The 21,412-nt window shown below is 47.7% G+C and overlaps 1 protein-coding gene across 1 annotated transcript in view; it reads left to right on the top strand.

The window, feature by feature from the left end:
- Nucleotides 1–5,709: 5,709 nt before the first annotated feature.
- Cit (citron rho-interacting serine/threonine kinase) overlaps nucleotides 5,710–21,412 on the top strand; it is a 134,351-nt gene continuing 118,648 nt past the window's right edge. Inside the window, exons 1-3 of the mRNA XM_055605951.1 lie at nucleotides 5,710–5,802; nucleotides 11,074–11,215; nucleotides 18,425–18,600. Coding sequence (XP_055461926.1) covers nucleotides 5,710–5,802; nucleotides 11,074–11,215; nucleotides 18,425–18,600 — 411 coding nt within the window. The remainder of the gene's footprint in view (nucleotides 5,803–11,073; nucleotides 11,216–18,424; nucleotides 18,601–21,412) is intronic.

A 21,412-nucleotide genomic window follows, 5' to 3' on the forward strand; every position in this document is an offset into this window, starting at 1 on the left:
GTGTGTGTGTGTGTGTGTGTGTGTGTGTGTGTGTGTGTGTGTGTGTGTATCTGTCTGTCTGTCAGAGGTTGACCTCAGGTATCCCTCTTACTTGTCTCTCCACATTATTACTTGAGACAGGGTCCCTCTCTCTCTCTCTCTCACTGGTTCAGTCAGAGTTGCTGGCCACCAAGCCCCACCCACTGCCTGTCTCTGCCTCCCCAGGGCTGGGATTACAGGCGCAGGCTGCTTCCCTGGCTCTCCATCAGTGTGGGACTACAGGTCCTCATACTCACATAGCAAGCACTTTTCCAACTGGCCCATCTGCCCAGCCCTCCTCTTGTTAGTTGAGACACTGTACTCAGCCTAGAATTCACTATGTAGCCCTGGCTGACCTCAAGATTTATGGCAAGACATTTGCTTTTCCTTCTGCAGTCAGTGGGGTTACAGGTGTGAGTCAGGCCCAGATGCCAGAACCATTACTGGGGAAACACAATTAACTGAAAAGTCTGGGCATCAAAGAAAATTAGCTCTAATCAAGGAGCAGAGAAGCCAGTTGCCATTTAATTATGTTTTGAAATTTTATCTTCGCTTGCTAGAAGTTTTATCTGTGGTTTAAGAAGGAAAACATAGAATCATAACTACCCACTCAAACCTAGAGAAGGCATTTGGAAAGTGTCAGGCTTAGAGTGAAGGCTTGTAACAACCCACTAAGATTTTGTCATCAGAGTTAAAATTTGGAAAATGTATTTTTGTTAGTTTGTAAGCTCCACTAGTTTAAATAAATTACATTTAATGTATTCAGTGGGAATTTTCATGGCATAAAGGTGAAACAGGGAGTTCTCAGCCCAAGGTAAGTTTTACAGTAGGTGGAGCACAAGGAATTTTTAGGGCTGGGAAACTATCCTATATGACATTGTTAGGTGACCACAAACTATACACATTATCTAAAACCCACAGGACAGGGTTAAACATAGAATAAACTTAACCCCAGATATGTGCCCCTGAAGTAACGAAAGCGTATCCACATATTCCTGACCACATTATTCCACAGCCAACGTGTGAACCTCACAGGCAAATTATGGATTTTCCATCATCAGTTGAAATGTACCACTGTGGTGGAGGATGTCATTGATGGGCAGGTACGAGAGAGACCTCTCTCAGCAGCTTCAGCTGGGAGCCCAATCTTCTCTAAAAGGTTAAGTCTAACAGTGCCTTTCTTTTTTTTTCTTTCTTTCTTTCTTTTTTTTTTTAACAGTGCCTTTCTTGATCTCACAACAGTTGTGTCTATTGTCACAAGATCTGCTCAAGTTTAGGCCTGTCAACATCTTGCTATGGGCCAGGGAGGGCTCATGAGGCCCTGTCTTTCTCTGAGAACCTAATGGCAGATAATAGTGGCAGAGGGAAGGCACTTCTGAAGTCCTGCCCCTCCCTGAGAATGTATGGGAAGTTAATCCCTAGGAGACGTTTTTTTCCTCAGTGTTGTAACCATGGGTAGGGAGTGGTCACACTCTTGAAATTTCTCTCCCAGAATCTTGTAACAAACCAAACCAAGCCAACCCAATCCAAACCCTAATAAGGAGATTGGAGAAATGGCTCAGCAGTTATAAGCACTTTCTGCTTTTGCAGGTTTGGTTGAGATGTCCCTCATAGTCTTAGGCATTTGAATATTTGGTCTCTAGTTGGTGGCACTGTTTGGGGAGGATTAGGAGGTGTGGCTTGTTGGAGGTGGCATGTCACTCAAGGTGGGCATTAAGAGTTAAAAGAGTTTTAAGTTCTTTCTCTGTTTCAAGATTTTTCTGTTTCATGAAGATGTGAATTCTAGCCAGGCAGTGGTGGTGCACGCCTTTAATCCCAGCACTCTGGGAAGAAGAGGCAGGTGGATCTCTGTGAGGCTAGGTTGATCTACAGAGTGAGTCCAGGACAGCCAAGGCTTACAGAGAAACCCTGTCTCAACAACAACAAAAACTACAACCAACCAACCAACAATAAAAGCTTCCTGTTCTGGCTGCCATGCCTCCCAGCCATGATGGGTCTTTTTTCCCTCTGGGACCATAAGCTCAAATAACTTCTTTCTCTAAGTTATTTCTGGTCATGGTGTTTAATCATAGCAATAGAAAAGTAACTAATCCACTGTTCTTGCAGAGGACGTGGGTTCAGTTACCAGCACCCACATGGCAGCTCACAACCACTTGTAACTCTGGTTCCAGGGTATCTGTTACTTCTGTCTACAAACTCCCTTTTTAGATCAGGCTGGCCTTGAACTCAGAAATCTGCCTGTCTCTGTCTCCAGAGTGCTGGAATTAAAGGTGTTCGCCACCACCCTCGGTATCTCTTAACATGGTGATGAAGGTCAGATCCAGAGCCTTGCACCCGTTTGGTAAGCACTGACTGTACCACTGAGCTGTCGTCCCAACTCCTAGCTTCTGGGTGTCCCGTTACCTGACCATCACCTTCCCTTGGTTTCACCACAGCAGATCCCAGGGCAGGAGCGAAGAAGCTCAGGGTATTTGGGTGATTTTGCAACTGAGCCAGTTTGAGAGTGGGCTCTCCCACAGAGAAGGCTCTCCATGATGGTGGAGCCAGATTGCCAGGGTGTTCATTTACAGTGAGTATGGGATGGAGCATGCTTAGCAGGTACGGACGCCTCTGTTCAATTACCAGCATCACACACACAAGAAGACCCTGCTACCCGGTTAGCTGTGTGTCTGATCTCTTGGCATTCGGTTCCTCACGATGGCTGCACATTACACAGGGGAGTCAGTTAGGGGGCTTTTAGAACACCCCGAGTCTAGAGCCCAGAACAGTGAAACGAGGCTAGGAGCAGGCGAGGCTCATCTGTCAGCGTTCTTTTTGTTTTACATTTGAATGTTTATTTGTATTTTCCTGTGTGTGCAAGCGTGTTCCGGAGAGTATGGCATGGCATGCATGTCATGATCAGAGGACAACTGGTAAGAACTGGTTCCCTCTTTCCGCCACGTGGGTCCTTAAGATTGAACTCAGTTCATCAGGCTTGGCCGCAGACACCTTTAACAGCTCAGCCAACTCGCCCGCCCATGTGTTAGGTTTTTAAACCTTCTCTGGTGGTCCCGGTGTGCATGCTAATACTCTAGGTATATCCAAATGAGAAAGCCAAATTGTACTCAAGACAAGCATGGTGTCAGCCTATCTTTTAGTCTGAACGTACTCATGAAGAGCTAGTCTGTGCCAGGTTCTGGGATAGACAGAAATAGAAGTCACTACAATTTGGGGTGGTTACAGAAGGGGTTTTAGAGCTGGGCCGTGGTGTTGTAGCCCAAATCCCATCACTCAGGAGGCAAAGGTAGCTAGATCACTGAGTTCAAGGCCAGTCTGATCTACAAGGGAGTTCCAGGACAGAGAAACCTTGTCTTAAAAAAAAAAAAAAAAGGACTTTAGAATGAAAGACCATAGTTCAGATCCTATCCCCAGCCCCAGCACTTACTGGCTTGTGACTTAGTTTCTGTCCTTCTTTTTTTCTTTTCTTTCTTTCTTTTTTTTTTTTTTTTTTCAAATCCTACCCCACCCTCCCCCAAAAAAGCAAAACCAAAAACCCAACATCTAGATTTTCATCAGGCCAAGAAATAGGCCACTTTGTCTTGGTCCCTTGAAAAGCCTCTGTTCTAACCCCAGGTGCCTCCTTCTCTTTTCTGGCTTTGCCGTCTTGATTTTTTTTTTTTTTTGGCTGTCTTGATTTTTTACATCTGTGTTTGTCTCTTTTTAATTATGTGTGTCTGTGTCTGTGTGAGTGCAGGTGCCCGCAGAGGCAGGAAAAAGGTCATCTGATCCTTTGGAACCTGAGTCACAGGGAGTCGTGAGGGGTTTGAAGCGGGTGCTGGGAACCAAAGGAAGAGTCACTGAGCCATCTCTCCGGCTTTCGCTGTTGAGTTAGACAACACTATTTTGAGCTTGCTTTCTTGTACGCGTTTCACGGTTACATAATTAATGTAGCGAAGCCGTCCGGAGATTCCTCCTTCACAGGCCAGTTTACACTCTAACCCTGTGCGAAGGTAAACATACGCCTCTTCACACTTTCCACTCCCGCCCCCTCTCCCAGCCCCTTTGCTAACGAGGCTGGGCACTTTCCAAGCATTGGGCTTTCTCGTTTGGAGAGGTGATGTAGTGATCTTGGCTTAAAATGAACGCGTCTTTGCTGTGAGATCCTCACCGTCTTACTGCCTGTCAACCCAGAGGTGCAAGGCAGGGAGGATGGAGTTCCAGACACCCCTCTCTCAGCTGTACCGCTGAGCCTCCTGATGGCCTCCCCTCCCCCCGAATAACCGGAACGCCTATTTTAGGCTGAGGAGGTGGCTCAGTGGAATGCGTTTCTAGGAGAGGGCTCAGTTTGGTTTCTGACATCCTTATTTGGGCCAGGCGGCTCCCGGAGCCCGGGCAGCCAAGGACAGCACCGCACGCTCCTCGGAGGTCCCCGCACTCCAAACCCAGCATCCCGGGGAACCGCCAATTTCAAACTTCCCAGCGCTGCCCCGCCCGAACGCCTTTGCCCTCCTCCTATTGGCCGCCAGTCAAAGGAAGAAACGATGTGATTGGCTTTTCCATTTCACTTCCTTCAGCCCTCCAAGACCTGGGTGGGTCCTGGCGGAGACCCCCGCTGTCCATCAGAGGAGAGCGAGCGCTGATTGGTGGAGATGCAGCTGAGACCTGCCCACGCCGTTTCCTTCAAACGCTGGGGCGGGAGGCTCAGGGCGGAGCAGGGCGAGTGTGAGCCGGGGGTCTGCGGAGTGTGAGTCCGGGTCGTGTGTGTTTGGGACGTACTGGGGGATTGAAGAGGGTCGGAGGGGAAGTCACCTCTCCCGGCCCGCCCCATCCATACCGGTGCCTCGGGGTCACAGGGCCCCGTGAGGGTCTGCTGGGGCTGCAGCCCGGGGTCTGTGGTGCAGCCCTCGGTCTGTGGTGCAGCCGCTGGAGTGTGCCAGGGAGGCCTGGCGTCTGGGGCGGCGTGTGTGTGGGAGCCCCGGGAGTGTGCTGCAGGCCCCAGGGCTCCTTAAAGAGGGCTGATCCCCAGTGGACCAGCCCCTGCCTCCTGTAAAGCCGTACCTGTATCCTTGCTCATGGCGCTTCTCATTATCTGTGGGATCTTAACTTACTTAACCTCTCTGTTCCGGTGCCTTCGTAGTCTCTCGTGTCTAACCCGGAGCCCCCTTTTTGAGTCTTCCTATTGTAGCCCTCCAGCATTTCTGGTCAGGCGTCCTTCCTCAGCACCATTGACTTGTGTAGCCTCCAGGGACACAGCACTGTTTCCCCAGCTAATCGCCAGGGCTCATTGATCAGCCCTTTCAGGCCTTGGTTCACACGTTACGTCTATTTAGACAGTTTTGAAAAAAATTTTTTAAAAATATTTTTATATACTTTTTATTTATTAGTTATTTGTATTAGTCAGGGGAACAGAGTTAATAGAATTTGTATTAGTTCTAGGGGAACAGAGTTAATAGAATGAAAAAAAAAAAAAGGGATTACAGGCCAGTCTGGCTAGTCTAACAATGGCTGTTAGTTCTTTAAAAAAATCATTTATTTTTTATTCTTTACGTATATGAATATTTTGTCTGCATGTGTACTGCACCACGCATCTGCCTAGCGCTCTGGAGGCCCTCCTCGTCCTGATATCTTTAGGGGAGATAGGACTGTCAAGCCCTTCCCAAATGTCAGTACACACTTGACTTTTCCCAGTGTTCCTTCAGCGCCAGCGGAGAGATGTTGAAGTTCAAGTATGGAGTGCGTAACACGGATGCCGGTGCCTCTGAGTCCATTGCCAGTCGGGCCTCCAGGCTAAATCTCTTCTTCCAGGTGAGAAGCTGTCTGCCAATGGTGCACACCTGTGCCTGCCACGGGACCCATCTCTGGTTGTATTATGGACTGAGGCTGATATTCTTGGGGGAAATCCCATTTTACATGTCCTCACTGAGCTGGACAAAGGTGCCACTGTGCAGATGGTTACATGGCTGGACCTGCTCTTGGTACACTTCGGTGTTTCTCATTTCACACTTCTGTTCTAAACTTTGTTCCCTTTCAGTTAAAGAAGCCAAAATTATCTCTGGTGTGTGTGTGTGTGTGTGTGTGTGTGTGTGTGTCTGTCTGTCTGTGTTGTGTCTGGGTATACAGAGAGGCCAGAAACTGCTTTGGATCCATTGGAGCTGGGAGCTGGTTTTGCAGGGCTTTGTGAGCTACCTGTGTAGATGCTGGGATCCAAATTGTGGTCCCCTGATGGGTCAGTAAACAAGCACTCTTAATTGGAGCCATCTCTCTGGCCCTAGTGTAGGATCATCTTATTTCATACAAGGGATCCCTGCTTTTTTTTTTTTTTTTTTTTTTTTTTTTTTTGAGATAAGTTTTTTCTATTACATAGCTGTGGCTGTCCTAGAACTCACTATGTAGGCCAGGCTAGCCTCAAACTCACAGAGATCCACCTGCCTCTGCCTCCGGATTTGCTGGGATTAAAGGCCCGTGGTGGCTATCTTGCTCTTTAGATGAAATTCTACACCTGTGCAACCATGCTCCTCCTGCGATACCTAACATTTCCTTCATCCCATAAGGACCAGTGTCATGAAATTATTCTTGAGCAGTTTTCTAGTTCAGTTCCTCTTTGACTTGCCTTCATGATGGGCTGGCTGTAAGCTATACTATAAACTGAAATAAAAGCTTTCCTGCCCAACTTGCTTTTGGTCATGATGTGACTTTAGTTGGTTTTATATTGCTATAACAATGTACCAGAGGGGCCGTACTTTATAAACAAAAGAGGTTTACATAGCTCACAGTTGTGCACCAATAGCTTCTGTTTGGCTCTGCTGAGGGTCACCATATTGTCATGGGAATGTGCAGAAGTCACATGGGCAAGACAGGAGGTAAGAGACCAGGCCAATCCCCTTCTGGCACCCCGCTCTCCCTCCTAAGGTTAAGAAAAGCGCTTTGTCTCCTGAAGACCAGATAACTTCCTACAGTGTCTCACACACGTTTTAGGGCTTTGACACTGGGGTCCAAGTTTGCAGCACATGAACCCTTGGAGGACAGTCCACATGCAGATGGTAGCTGGGAGTGACCTCTGCTCCAGGAAAGGGGGTGTGGCTAAGTGTCTGGGTGCCCACTGGCCTCATGCCTTGCTGTCCCCATGCAGGGCTGGCACCCTGAGGGTTAGATAGCTGGGTTTGTTTTTGTTAAGGTATGTCCAGTCGCTGTGGCTTCCTCCTACTCAGGGCACTTCTGTTTTGGTGCTTGGCAGACTTCCAGAGCCACAGAAATCTCACAAATCACCAGGCTGCCAAAGCTTTGGCAGCTTTCTATTTTGCCAAGCAAGGGTGTAGAAAACAAATGAAAGGAAAAAGCTATTACTTCCTGGTCTTTTCATTTCCCAAAGGAAGGGCATTTTAAGAAACATGGAGAGAGTAAGAAAACCGGAACAAAGGGCCGTTTTTAAGTTTGAGTTCCTTGAGTTTTTCCAGAGAGTATGATAGGGTACTCTGAGTTTAAGCCTTCCTGAGTCTCTGGAAACCCCTTGTCTTCTTAGGTTTAATTCTCAGGTGAACAGAGAAAAAAAACAAATCTCTCTTTGCAGAGTTAGAGACAACCAAAGGGACAGGCTGGACTCAGCGGTTCCCAAACTTGACTGAGTCTCTTGGGGAATTTGTTAAAATCGGTTCTAAGCTGCAATCTAGAAAATTTTAATTCAGGAGGCTGGCAGTAGGGCCAAAGAATCTGTTCTCTTGTGCTTCTCCAGCGATTCAAGTGCAGCTGCTCTTCTCTGCTGCCCAGTGTTGTGTAACAAGCCCTTACAAAACTTAAAGGAACAGTGCCATCTTTTCCTAGGATCCTGCAGATTGCCCAGCAGGTGTGGAAGTGCAGGTGTGGAAGTGCACGCGTTTAATCCCAGCTCTTGGGAGGCAGAGGCAGGTGGATCTTTGTGAGCTGAAGGCCAGCTTGGTCTCTATGACAAGTTCCAGGCCAGCCAGGGCTGGCTTTTTAAACCTTTTTCTCAAAACAAACAAACAAACAAACAAACCAATCCTGCAGGTTGGCTGTACCTTAGTGCGAGGCTCTGCTTTACCAAGTTTCCTCAGCTGGGGTTACTTGGTTAATCAACAGCGGAGATTACACCTGAGGCAGTAGAATATAGGCACTGACTGCTCACTGAGGGACCCCTGCTTCTTATTTAAATTTAATTATTGTTATTGCTTATGTGCGTTCCTATTGCTTGTGTGACTGGGTGGGGTTGCACTGTGTGCATATGAGCATCACAGTGCAGCTCTGAGCACCCAGGAGGCTTCTCACCGTATTTTGAGGCAGGGTCTCTCTTGTTTTGGTCAACCGTATCTTCCTGGCTTGCTGGTCTGTGGACTTCTGGCGATTTTCTTGCCTCCATCTCCCGTTTTTCAGTAGGAGTGCTAGGATTACAGATGTGTCTCCACATCTGGCTTTTTACGTGGATTCCAGGGCTCAAACTCAGGTTATCAGGCTTCACAGCCTTGCCTGATGAGCCATCACCCTGATCTTATGTGGACTGTCCATGTTTTTATTATATATATGCATATACATACATATATATATACACATATATATACGTATATATACATATATGTGTATATGTGTCATTTCCTAGGCTACCCAGAGCTAATAATGAAAGATTTTCTTATTATGTAGGTCATTAGTGGCATCTATTCAGTTTTGCCATTGTAGCACCAAGCTTGTCATGACTATGCAAATGAGTGGGCTTGGCTGGGTTCCAACAGAACTCTATAATTCAGGCAGTGGGCCTTGTTTGACTCATGGGCTATAGTATGCCAAACCCTAAATATGGTTTAAACTTCTGCGCATGGCAGCCGCCAAAAGCCAGGGCAAAGGCTGTTCCGCTCTGCCCTGAACCGGCACAGTGCATCCGTGCCACTCTCTGATGTTCAAAGTGAGTCTCAGGGACAGCCTCTGTGCACATAGATGGTAGGCACTGACGGGAGGTGTGGCATGTGCCAGTAGAGACAGGAGAGTCATTCTCCTTTGTTTGTTTGCTTTTGAGAAAGAGTCTCATTTGGTTTCTTTTGAACTCATAATCCTCCTGCTCCAGCCTCCCCTGTGCTAGGAATATAGCGTGCATCACCAAACCTGGTTGCATTGAAATTGTGTGTGTGTGTGTGTGTGTGTGTGCTTGTATGTGTGTACTTGTGTATGTCTGAATCTGTGTGTGCAGAGGAATTTTAATTCAGAACATGGCTGTTATGGCAAGAGATCATCACATTAAAGACCCTCCAGGTCTGTGTGATCCAGCTGGAGTACAAACATACCTTCTTAATCCAGGAGACAGAGGCAAGCAGGTATGAGTTCAAGGCCAGCCTGGTGTAGAGCAAGTCTCAGGTAAAGAAAAGTGTAGCTGCAGGCATGGTGGTGCACGCCTTTAATCCCAAACAATGAAGGTCCGGTTGCTCTGTAGAATGAAGCACCATGTGCTTGAAAGTGATCTCTAATTGAGTGTCTGAAAAAGTGAGGAATCAGAGAAAGACTTGACAGAATAGGTTTTGCCCAATTCTCACAAGAAGAGAGGAAAGGGAATCTATGTAAGGGACAATGCAGGGAGGAAAAGAAGTGGTTTTACCAGGACAGTAATAGACTGGTTGCAGAGAGAGAACTCGGGTGAAGATTGAATGAGCCAGAGAATGAGAAGGAACCAGAAGATTAGAAAAGATTGTTGGAGTTAGTTTGAGGCCAAGCAGAGCAAATTCAGAGGCGGAGAGAAAAAGCCAGATTAAGTTAGTTGGGAGAGGAGTTTGAGACAGAAGAGTTGAACTATGAGCTCAGTAAAAACAAGAAAGGGTGAGCTTGTTCAGCAGTAAGTTTCAGAGGCTGAAAGCATTCTAGGCCTAGGTTAGATCGAATGGAGGCTAGAAGTTTCTAGGAGTAGGCCTAGGTTAGCAGACAGAGGCAGTAAGCTTCCCAGACAACAACTGAACCAGGAGAATAAAAGTTATTTTTATGTGTGTGTGTCTGTGTATATGTGTGCCAGCCGTAGTCATGGTTTATTTCCTGGGTTGATCTCCATGGTAATGTTTTGAGACAGGCTCTCTCACTGCAGCTGCTCAATTCAACTAGACGATCTGTCCAATGAATTTCAGGAATCCACATTCCATCCCCCAGTGTTGGGGTGACAGGCACTTACTACCATGCCCAGATATTTTATACGGGTTCTGGGGATGCGAACTCAGGTCCTTACTCTTGTGTGACAGACACTTTACCAATCACCATCTCTCCATCCCCTGAAGTCATAAAAATTTACTTTCTGTGCCCACCTCCTGTAGCTGTTTTTATAGAGAGATTATTCCGATAGTCCTTGGCCTCACATGGGAATCGTTGCTCTCAACCAGGGTTGCCAACTCAGATCTCGGGAGGCCAGACAGTGGGCATAGATGAATCAAGCTGGCCAGACAGAAGACCGGAAGTCAAGTCTGCAGTGAACTTTGGCACTTGCCAAAAGGGTGACATCACTGAGCTCCCATTGCGTCACCAGGCAGAACAGAGGGCAATGCTGCCAGATCCACTAGAGTGTCAGGAAAAGAGAGATATTCTGGTGTGTGTGCGTGTGTGTGTGTAAATCTACTGATTTAAAAATATTGGCAGATAATTCAGATTATTTTAAATACTAGAAGCCAAACAAAACATGGTTGTGGGCTAGACACAGTCTGCCAGTCTGTAACCGATCCCACAGATGATGAATAAATCCGGCTTCGAGGTGGGCACCCATCCCTACCACTTGAGATGAATTAAAGAGGCTGAAGTTGTATTAGTGGTCCTCCAGCCACACAGGAAGGAGGGTCAGAGCGATGCTGACAAAGCGAAGGGATGACCTGTTTAGCACCGGGGCGGTGCTCTTGGCTTGATCCCTACCCCTCAATTTGTACCCTCGGATTCAGGTGGAAAACCTTCAGCGATGGATCCATGCAAATAAACCCTTAGCGGCCCCCAGAACCGTCGCCAGCCTGTCATGAGCAGTTGAGTCGGCCACTTGTGACTTACTCTGTGGATGTTATTGATCGAAGCTTTTCATTATTGACAAAGTCCCCATCTGCTGTTTGCCATTTTTAGGGGAAACCACCCCTCATGACTCAACAGCAGATGTCTGCTCTTTCCCGGGAAGGAATATTAGATGCCCTCTTTGTTCTCTTCGAGGAGTGCAGCCAGCCTGCCCTGATGAAGATGAAGCACGTGAGCAGTTTTGTCCGGAAGTGTAAGTCCAGGGGAGCGCGTTCTCCACAACTCCCCCTGCACGGCAGCTGTTTGCAGCCTGTGGGTCTCCACCCCTTTACGGGTGGAAGGACCCTTTCACAAAGTCGGCAAATCAGATGTTTACATCACAATTTGAGGCAGTAGTAAGATCACAGTTAAATAGCAGCGAAGTGATCTTATGGTTGGGGGTCACCGGAACACAAGGAACTGTATTAAAGGGCCCAGCGTTAGGAAGGTTGAGAACCACCGATATAGAGGAACACAGGATGCTGGTGGCAGAGGGCGGTGGTGGTTGTCACAGAAGACCAACCCCGGGTGTAGATTGTAGGAGCTGTGGCCTGGAGACCAGGCCTAAATGACAGAAATTCAGTTAAAAACGGAAATGTGTTGACTCATGAGACAGAAATCCCGGGATGCTTCAGGATGACTGGTTCCAGGGACTTGAATGACGGGGGATGCTGTCCTTTAACTCTGAGCAGACCTGACCTTCAGGCAGAATAGGAGCAGTGCTTAGAAGCCATTGTGTTTAAATTCAGTAAGATCATTGGTCTCAGTTGCTTAATTTTAACATCATGATAATAGACGAATGCAGTGATGATTCTGAGTCTGGTGTCTCTTCCCTCTCTTCCTCCTTCTTTTCCTCCCTCTTTCTCTTCCATTTCCCCCTCCTTCATGGTTAGCACATGCTTTGCTAATGAGCTACACCCCTAGCTACTGAATTCTTTTATTCATACCACCGATGTCGTAAGATGTAATTTTTAATTCTTCTTAAATGGAGAAGCCACTGATGAGGGAGGGCCTATGGGTCTGCTGACCTTGACCTGCCGGCTTTGACAATGCTCCTGATTTTGTTCGACTCCATTGTGCTTGGGCAGTTGGATGATGGTGCCACATCTTCTAGTATTTTCGATAGTGTTTTCAGTCAGTGGGTGTTCCACTCCAGCCTATCTTGGAGAAACACTGAGAGACCCTTTGGGTTGTCAGAGCCAGGCAGGGGCATGGAGGGTGCTACTGGGTGAGCCGTGCTTCTGCCAAACACCCAAAGCTCACAGGACCATATGGTCAGACATGGCAGCTTTGAGAAACTGCCTCATCTAAGACGGCCTTCTAACCAAGCACTCCACACTCTGAAAATGATGGCTCTGTATCAACTGGAAAACTTTTGTATAAGCAAAGCTTTACTGGAACCAGCCACACCCAAGTGTCTCAGCCACACCCGTGTGTCATAATCATGTTATAATACTTGGAACAGAGATCATGTGATTTCCCCTCCCCCCTCAAAAAAGCCTAAATTGTTTCCCACCTGTCTTTTCAAAAAAAATAAATGGGGAATTCCTGACCTATATGTGCTCTAGCTTAGAAGTCAGATGTCCTCCACAGTAGCCCTGAGTGTCCAAGAATGCTAAAGTAGAGACTGCTCAGAAGGCTTTTTATTGGAGATGTTGTCAGTCAGCTTCCCGTTAGTGTAATAAAGCACCTAGAATAGCAGCCAGCTGCAGAAGAGGAGAGGTTCGTTTCGGACTGTAACTTTTGGGGTTTCAGTCTGTGGTTAGTTACTTTGGGGCCTGTGACCAGGTACATATCATGGCAAGAGTGTGTGGTGTTTACCTCAGCCTAAGAATGAGCAGTGAAGAGCGAGCGGCATCAAGGTCCCCCTTGCCCTTTTCAAAGGGGAATCTCAGGGACTGGAGCCTCTCCCATGGGCCCCCCCTCTTTGCTGTCTGTATGACTGCTCTGTGCGGCCTCCATCCATCAGGAGGGAGGGGAGTACATTCTGAAAAGTCCCACGGAAACTTCCTTACTGGGAGTTCAGTTTAACATATAGGCCTCTGCATTATGTATGTGAAGAGACTGCACAGGACATGAGTCCCAAGTGCTAAACTCACCACAAATAAATTTTAGAGATCGGATAGCACCTCCTGCCCAGTTAGATGGGTTAGCTTATTTTGTACTTATTTATTTGTTTGTTTGTTTATTTTGAGGCAGGATCTCACTGTGTAGACCAGGCTGGCCTAGAACTCATAGAGATCCCTTGCCTCTGCCTCCCGAGTGTTGGATTAAACAGGTATGTCCCCAGGAGGCCTGGAGCTAATTGGTTAGTTTTACACAGTCCCAGGGAAGATTCGGATTGATTCTGCTTCGAGTCACTCACAGGAGGACATTATAATCAGCCTTGTATGAATCCAGGAGCCCTGTGATTGCCAGGGCCTCCTGGCATGGACTATACAGCTAGTTACTCAGGCCCCAGGGGTACTGAGAAAGCAAAACCGATGTGTCAGTTTTCCTTGTCATTGTGACAGAATAGCGGACAGAAGCAAATTGAGAGGAGGGATTTGCTTTGGGCTATGGTTTGAAAGAGTTCTTGGCAGAGAAGGAGTGGTGGCACGGGCAGGTGATGGTCCCTTGCTACAGAGTGCTGACCAGGAAGCCAAGAGCTTGGGCAGGAGGAGAAGGCAGTGAACCACAAGGCCCACCCTCTAGCCACCCACAGCCTGTTCCGCAGCCTGTCAAAACAGTGCCACCAGCTGGGGATCAAATGCTCAAGTACAGAAGCCTGTGGGGGCCGTTTCACATTCAAACCATTAACACAGGCTTCACTACTCGTGCCTAATCTGCTCTCAGTTTCCTCATCTGTGAACAGACGTGCGTAACTAACAGTGCTGAGAAGGCATTGATAGAGCTTGAGTGGTGGTTAGTCCAGTTGCCAGCTAGGTAAATTCTGCCCATTCCAGGGAAGGATTATCTTGATTAGGTTAATTAAGGAAGGAAGACCCGCCCACTGTGATTGCACCACTTCCTGTGGGGAGACCCACCTGCAGTGCTTCCTGAACTAGGACCCTGGACCAATACAAAAGGAGAAAGTGAGTTGGGTCCATTTACAGGCCCTTGCTTCTTCACTGTGGGTGCCATGTGACCAGCTGCCTGGGGCCTTCCACTGCCTTGACTGTCCCACCGTGGTGCATGGTACCCTGAGAATGTGTGTGTGTGCCCTCAGTTGCTCTGTCGGGGCATGCCATCAAACAGCAGAACGGTTACCAGGGCACCAGGCTCGTCATTAGACAATCATGCTAGCCGCAAGCTTCAGCTGTGATTAATTATTCCAGTGTGTAGCTTTAAAACGACCTTGAGGTATTTATACTCATCATTCTGCATTTGTTTGAATATCCCTCCATCGTCTTTGGAATATGTAAATTATCAAGTAGACAGTGGGAGGGGTGGAACTTGGAGGCACTCTCTCCAGTCCCTTGGTTAGGTTTGAGACCCCAGGGATGCTTAGAAGCAGTCAGTCATAAGAAGCGTCTGTAATCAGACTGGGGTCGGTGGAGTGCAGCTCTTCCGGAAAACCGTTTCATATTTCAAGAGGCTTCTTGGTGAGGACCCTGAAGAGCCCATGATTGAAATCTGGCGATTACGTTAGTATGATCTCCACCCCCACCTTCCTCCACCCCGACCTGCTTTGAGTTTCTGTTTCGGAACGTGAGCTTTGCTTTCCGGAGTGGAGAAAAGTCCATCGGCTGCCGCTGCCCACGTTTGTAGGAGCTGATGTTTTCCCTGGAGCTGCCAGAGGAGATGGGGCAAAGAGGTCTGAAGTGCAGCCTCCCACAGACATACCCCTGACCTTGAGCCAACGGAGGACAGGGAACAAGCATCTGGGAACCAGGGGAATAATTACTGTCTTCACCATTTGCAGTCCAGCATTGATTAACTATGGACATGTGCTCTGATTGCGTCATTAGATTATCTTGTTGTTGGCTATCGTAGGATGCTTACACAAACCCAAACAGCATGGACTGGTCACTTTATTTGGCTGCTAGTTCTCTCTGTCTCTTTGAGACAGGGTCTTATTATGTAGTCCTGGCCGTCCTGGAACTCGTTACGTAGCCCAGGCTGGCCTTGAATCCACTGAGATGCATCTGCCTGTTTGAGGATTAAGGGTGTGTGCCGCCATTCCTTGTCTATGAATTCCTTTAATAAGTATTCTCTCTTATGGAGAGATGGTTCAGCAGTTAGGAGCACTTGCTTCTGTAACAGAGGACCTGGGCTTGGTTCCCAGCACCCTCATGACAGCTTATAACAAGTCTGTAACTCCAGTTCAAGGGGACCTCTTATATAAAATACATGCTTATATAATTTATATATTTATGTAATTTATATAATTCCTTAATTTTAAATGACACATATAATTGTATATATTTGAGAAATAGTGTGATGTTTCAATACCTGCTTATTTATTTTTTTAAGTTTATTTTATTTTATTTTTCTGGGTGTGGTGACACATGTCTCAGAAAACCCAAAATGTACTTGTTTATTTTTAGGTAAAGCATATGATATAGTAATATGTGCCACTTACTTTGTTTCCTTGAGTTTTAAAAATTTGATTTGTGTGTGTGCGCGTGTGTAAGTGTATGAGTGTGTGAGTATGTGTTTGTGCACTACATGTGCCTGAGCTCAGGGAGGTCAGGTCAGCCTATTGCCACTTTTCCTGTTTGCCCAGGAAGACACTCACAGAGCAGATGTTTGTCAAGCACCTGATAGACACCAGCCGGTGTTTTAGACACTCCAGGTATGAGAGTGCAGCTGGATGTCACACCTCTGTTCGCAGAACAAAGAAATGAGACAGGAGAGCTAGTTACCCTTATCTGAATGTTACGCATTGAAAGTAAGCAGGTGTGGGGCTGGAGAGATGACTCGGTGGTTAAGTGAATTGGCTGCTCTTCTATATAGGACCGGGATTCAGTTCCCAGCACCCTCATGAAGGCTCACAGCCATATGTAGCATCCAGTTCAAGGTTGTCCAGCGCCGCCTTCTGGCCTCCGAGGGTTCTGCATGCACACGACCCATCACTCAGGCAAAACACTCCTGCACATAAAATAAAATAAATTAGTATTATTAGTTCAGACAGGGACTCTGTGTAGCCCTGGCTATCTGAAGCTCATGATTATGTGGGTTGATCTATAGGCTGTTTCCATGTTTTGGGGTCAGGTTGCTTCTGAGTATTTTGTTTGAATTTCCATCATGAGCCTCTTCATGCACATCTTTCCCCAGGGTCTGTTGAGGGCTCTGTGAAGGATGGTTTCCTTGTGTATCCCCTCCCCCCAGCCCCAGGTCCAGTTGTCTGTCTAACAGAGCCACAGCCTGGGCTGCGTTTTCATTACAGAGCTCCATGTCTTTCTGTTTGCCTCAGTATTCGGTACCTGCTGGACCCATAAACACTACCTAAAAGTTCAAAGAGATGATGAGTCCATATGGCTTTGGGGTCATAGAAGCAGCTGGTGTGGGGAACAGTTGTGAAGGGCTCCCCCTCCCCCGTTTCTCTCTTTTTAAAATAGCTGATGGCTTGATCTTAGCACCTCACCTGTTCACCTTAATAATGCAAAAGCCTTTGGGGGAAAAGATAGACTTGGAATGCTTTCTTGCAGTTCTGAAGGTATCACCTTTTTTTTTTTTTCCCCCACAAAGCGATCTGTCTAACTGTGATTTAGATGCCTGATTGTCCCCAGTGATGGCCAGGAGTTACTAAGTTAGGCAACATGGTAAGCACGTTTGGGGCCCAAGGCCTGAAAGAAAATGAAGAGAGATTGGTCTGTACACAGCAGTGGGTGAAGTCAGGCTCAAACCCAGAAAGCTGCAAGCTAATTATAATTCAGCGCTCAAATACCTGACATGAAGGAAGCCTGGAAAAGGATAGGGGAAAAAGGCAGACAGGGTGTGACAGGGTCACGCCAGAGTGAAGGGGAAAGAGCTGTGTGGCTTCCAAGTTTGCATCTGTGTGGTGGTCTTTTTGTAGGTACTTCAGATCTACTTTAATTTACAGTGTGTGTGTGAGAGAGAGAGAGAGAGAGAGAGAAAGAGGGAAAGAGATAACAGAGAGAGGCAGAGAGAGGAGCGAGAGACTAAGGGAAAGAGACTGAGAGAGAGAGAGAAAGAGAGCACAGGAGAGTGCTATGGTGCATGTGTGGAGGTCAGAGGACAAATTGAAAATTGTAGGAGCTGGTTCTCTTTTTGCCCCATGTGGGTCCCCAAGGGCCAAACTCAGAGGGATCCAGGTCACTTGGGAATGACTAGTCACCATGAGAGGGGGTGTCAGAGGCCAGGGGCTGTGGGTCATAGGCATGTGCCACCATGCTGGCTGTTTATGTGGCTGCTGGAAATTTGATCTCGGGTCCTCATGCTTGTAGAACAAATGTTTTTATTCCCTGAGCCATCTCCCCAGGCCTGGTCTCTTAGCTTTCATTGTAGACAGGATTCTCCAGGGTAAGTTTTTTTTTTTTTTTTTTTTTTTTTTTTCTGGGACTTGAACCTAGGGGCCTCCTGTGTGATGAGTACATGCTCTGTTACTGAGCTGCACCCCTGATCCATGACAGTTTGGATTGTAGGTGTTTCTTGCCTTCCTCTGGTTGTAACCCCTATTTCTGATGCAGCTCCTCTGTTAATTACAGGGCTCCATTTTTAGGTCATCGCTATTGTACTGACTTACATTCCTGCAAGTCAGTGGGGTCCTCTGGAGATGGCTCACAGTGTACGATCCTGCACTGCCACCTTCTTCGTCCCGTTTGTTGATCTCAGCCTGACTGACTAGACTTGGGAAAGGAATAAGACTATGTCAAGACAGTGGGAGTCACAGGCCCAACTGGATGCGTGTGTGGCTGTCGACCCTGCCGAGCCGATGTCAGGGCCCTGTCTGTGTCTCAGGGTAACCCTGTACCCCTCTCAAGCACTGCCACAGATTGAGACTGGGGAAGCAGTCCTCTGCAGCAGTGGAAGGGAGGAGCGTGGAATGGAGGGATCTGGAATCGGCTCTAGGGCTGATGGGAAAGCAGGGGTCATGCTGATTATGTCACGTTGCCATGCCAGTCTAAATGCCGCCGATCATGTCTGACCCCAGCACTGCCCTGCAGCCCTCAGGGAGAAGAAAAGAATGCCGGGTGTGCACCCTTCCTATTTTCTAAGTCTACAGGACTGGAATTATAGCTACCATGGAAACCGTACTTTGGAATTTCTGGAGCCCTTAATTTTAACAGATAAAAAAACACTTTTGTGCTGATTTTATAATTGTTCATGATAGATGAGAAAGTGACTAGACGTCTTTTGATGGGGAAGGAAGACAGAGCACATTTTTCTTTCTTCTTTTCCTTTTTGGCAAGATGCGAGCATCTAAAGTGTATTTTTTTTTTTCCCACCTGGGGTGTAACTCTCCCATCTTCTACAGATTCTGACATGATAGCCGAGTTACGGGAGCTCCAGCCTTCGGTGAGAGACTTCGAGGTCCGGAGTCTTGTGGGTTGTGGTCACTTTGCAGAAGTGCAGGTGGTTCGGGAGAAAGCCACTGGGGATGTGTATGCTATGAAGACCATGAAGAAGAAGGCTTTGATGGCCCAGGAGCAGGTAGGAGCATTTGACCCTCAGGTCCTGCCTCTGTACCAAATGTTCATGACAGGGACAATGACCTGCTGGTTTGGTGTCCAGGATGCAATGAGTTGTTGACTATGAGTATGCAGGCAAAAAAGGCTTGTTATCTCTTTAGCTCGCCTCAAACTGATGGTGATTAATTCTGAAGCATCACGAATTTTTATTCATTTCTTTGTCATGACTGTACAGTTGCATTTTATTCTACAACCACATTGGGCTTTTAAACGAATGACTTTAAGATGATCCCTTGAGACTGCAAACTTGGGTCTTAGGGACATGCCTCTTGATGGGGTAAGTGGGGCAGTGTCCGCCCGCATCTGTGCATGCTTGGGTGTTCCTTTTGTGGGCACACAGGTTTAATTTTAGAGCAGGCCTTTGCAAGAGTCAAAACTGTGCTCCCTGGCTTGTCTGGGAACAGGGTACGAAGTTGTCTTTTTAGTTGCATTTTTTTTCTTCCTTTGAAGAAGGGCTGCTCTCTCCAGACATATTGATTCATTGGTTGTGTTTTCAAGAGACAGCCGTCAGCCCTGGAGTTCAGAGAGTAATCCATTAGTTGCAGGCATTCTAGTGCACCTCATGTGTCCGATAATGTGCGCAGCCTTGTGGGAAGCCTGTGAAAGGAATTGAAGTCCCATGGTTGTTCCTTGCAGGGTTGACTAGCAGCCCCCAGAAGTGGAGGGAAAATGCAGATCCGCAAAGCAGGCAGTTAGCGGTTAAAGCACCACGGAGAGGGAGAGAATTAGCAGGGTCGTTAGCAGTGATGCGAAGGGCGATGTCATAGGTGAGCCAAGGGCAGTCGGGAAAGTCCTTATGATGAGAGGGAATAGAGTGTGGGCAGAGAAGTGATGGGAGCTGCCAGGGAGACATGTGGCTAGGATGACATCCTGGGGGTGTGAATTCTGGAGTTCTGTCCAGGCGTGTGTGTGTGTGTGTGTGTGTGTGTGTGTGTGTGTGTGTGTGTAAGGGGGGGAGAGGAGAAGAGGAAAGAAGGGAGAGGGGGAGAGAGGAGAGGTGGGGAGAGAAGAGAAGAGAGAGACAGGAGAAGAGAGAGTGATAAGAGAGAGAGAGGAAGAGAGAGATTGTATGCATGTGTGTGTGTTGGGTGGTTTAGAACTAACTGATTGAGGGAAGGTCCTAGCAACTGTAGTTTTCCATCATGTTGATGTTTTCCACGTCAGCCCCTCTTACTGTAGGATCCAGTGGCATGAAGAGCTTCCACCGTGCCGTCAGTCAGCGCCACCACCTGTCCCTGGAACTCTGCCATCATCCCTGTGTTAGTTAGCCTTCCGCTTGTGACAAAGGGCCTGAGAGAAGCCAGCTTAGAGGGGAAGGCGGCTTGTCTTGGCTCCAGGTGTCAGAGACTTTACTCCATGGTCAGCTGCTCTCATCGCTTTACCTGCAGGGAGGCAGAGTATCTTGGTGGAGGGCACATGGTCATGAAGAAGAGAAAAAGGGGGAGGAAAAAGGGGAGCAGACAGGCCCTGGGACAAAATAGCCTTCTCCAGGGCATGCCCGTCAGTAACCTACTTCCTTCAACTAGGCCCAAGTCCTACAGTCCTACCATTTCTGGGTAGTCCAGTAAGTTATTAACCCATGAATGGATTAATCCACTGATGACATCACGGTCTTCGTGAGCCAGTCATTTCCCCCAGCTCTTCAATGTTTGGAACCGAGCTTCCAAATACACCAGCTTTTGGGGGACATTTCAGATCCAAATCATTATACTCCTAAACAGACGCCCAAGATCCCTTTGTTTTTTTTTTAATCTCTTGAGACAGAAATGGCAGCAGAAGGTGGGAAGCCGCTTGTCAGGGTCCAAGCGTGATGCGGCCTCTGTGTTTCTGAATACAGTGTGAGCGACTCTGTAGGGAGGGGAATGACAAGATGTGTCTTGTGATGAGGAGGATGGGAGTGGGAGGTACTCACTCAGCTTCCCCATGGGGTTGTGCTAGCCACCCTCAGTCCTCCCTCAGTGAGCATTCTTTGTGCTTGCCATGTTTCTGGGTCCTTGGGCAGAGGCACATGATGCTAGCTCAGCCTTGCAGTGCTTGCTGGATGGGAACTAGTACTCATAAGATGAAACGAATTCAGCATGCCACACTCGGGTAGACAGTCGAGGTCCATACAGATGCACTTTCCTCCAGGCAAAGGACCCAAAGTGACCATGGCACAGAGGTGCGGGTCTCGGTTTTTAAAAAGCCTGTTCATGTCGGAGCTAATAAAACTAGCCATCGTTGGTAAATCGTTGTCATTGATTAAGAGAGTCAATATAAAAAAGAAAAGCAGGCCCCTAATGGAGTCACCGTGAGGACCTGGAATTTAAAGCTATGAAGAGAGAGGGGCAGCATGGGAAGAGAAAGGCGGTGCTGAAGGATGTGTCAGAGAGGATGTGAATAAGGGCTGTCCTCGTCACCCGGGAGAGGCCAGTGTGCTTGCACTGCATGCTGTGACAGCCAGAAATGGTCCTCAGAGACCAGTTACTTTAACGGGGCCTTAACAGGGCAGAGTCAACTGTGAGCAAGTGAGGCCAGGGCCTGTTCAGATCCAGCTTTCCTGCTGATGGCCTTTCCAGTGTCAGCGAAAAGGATCAGCCCTTCAGCCCTTTCAAGGACTGGGTCGGCCTGCTTTTTCCTAAGCTGCTTAGGTTTAGTACTGGGGTTTCCAGGGTGACTAGGGACAACATGGACTAGCTATTTAAAAGCATCTAGACATAACTAATCGGGCAGAGTGCTGTGTAGGGTGCGTGAAGTCCTGGGTTCAGTCCCCAGCACTGCATAAACTGGTGGTG

This window comes from Psammomys obesus, unplaced genomic scaffold (assembly GCF_907164565.1).
Source record: "Psammomys obesus unplaced genomic scaffold, mPsaObe1.curated_primary_1811, whole genome shotgun sequence".
Lineage (NCBI taxonomy): Eukaryota > Metazoa > Chordata > Mammalia > Rodentia > Muridae > Psammomys > Psammomys obesus.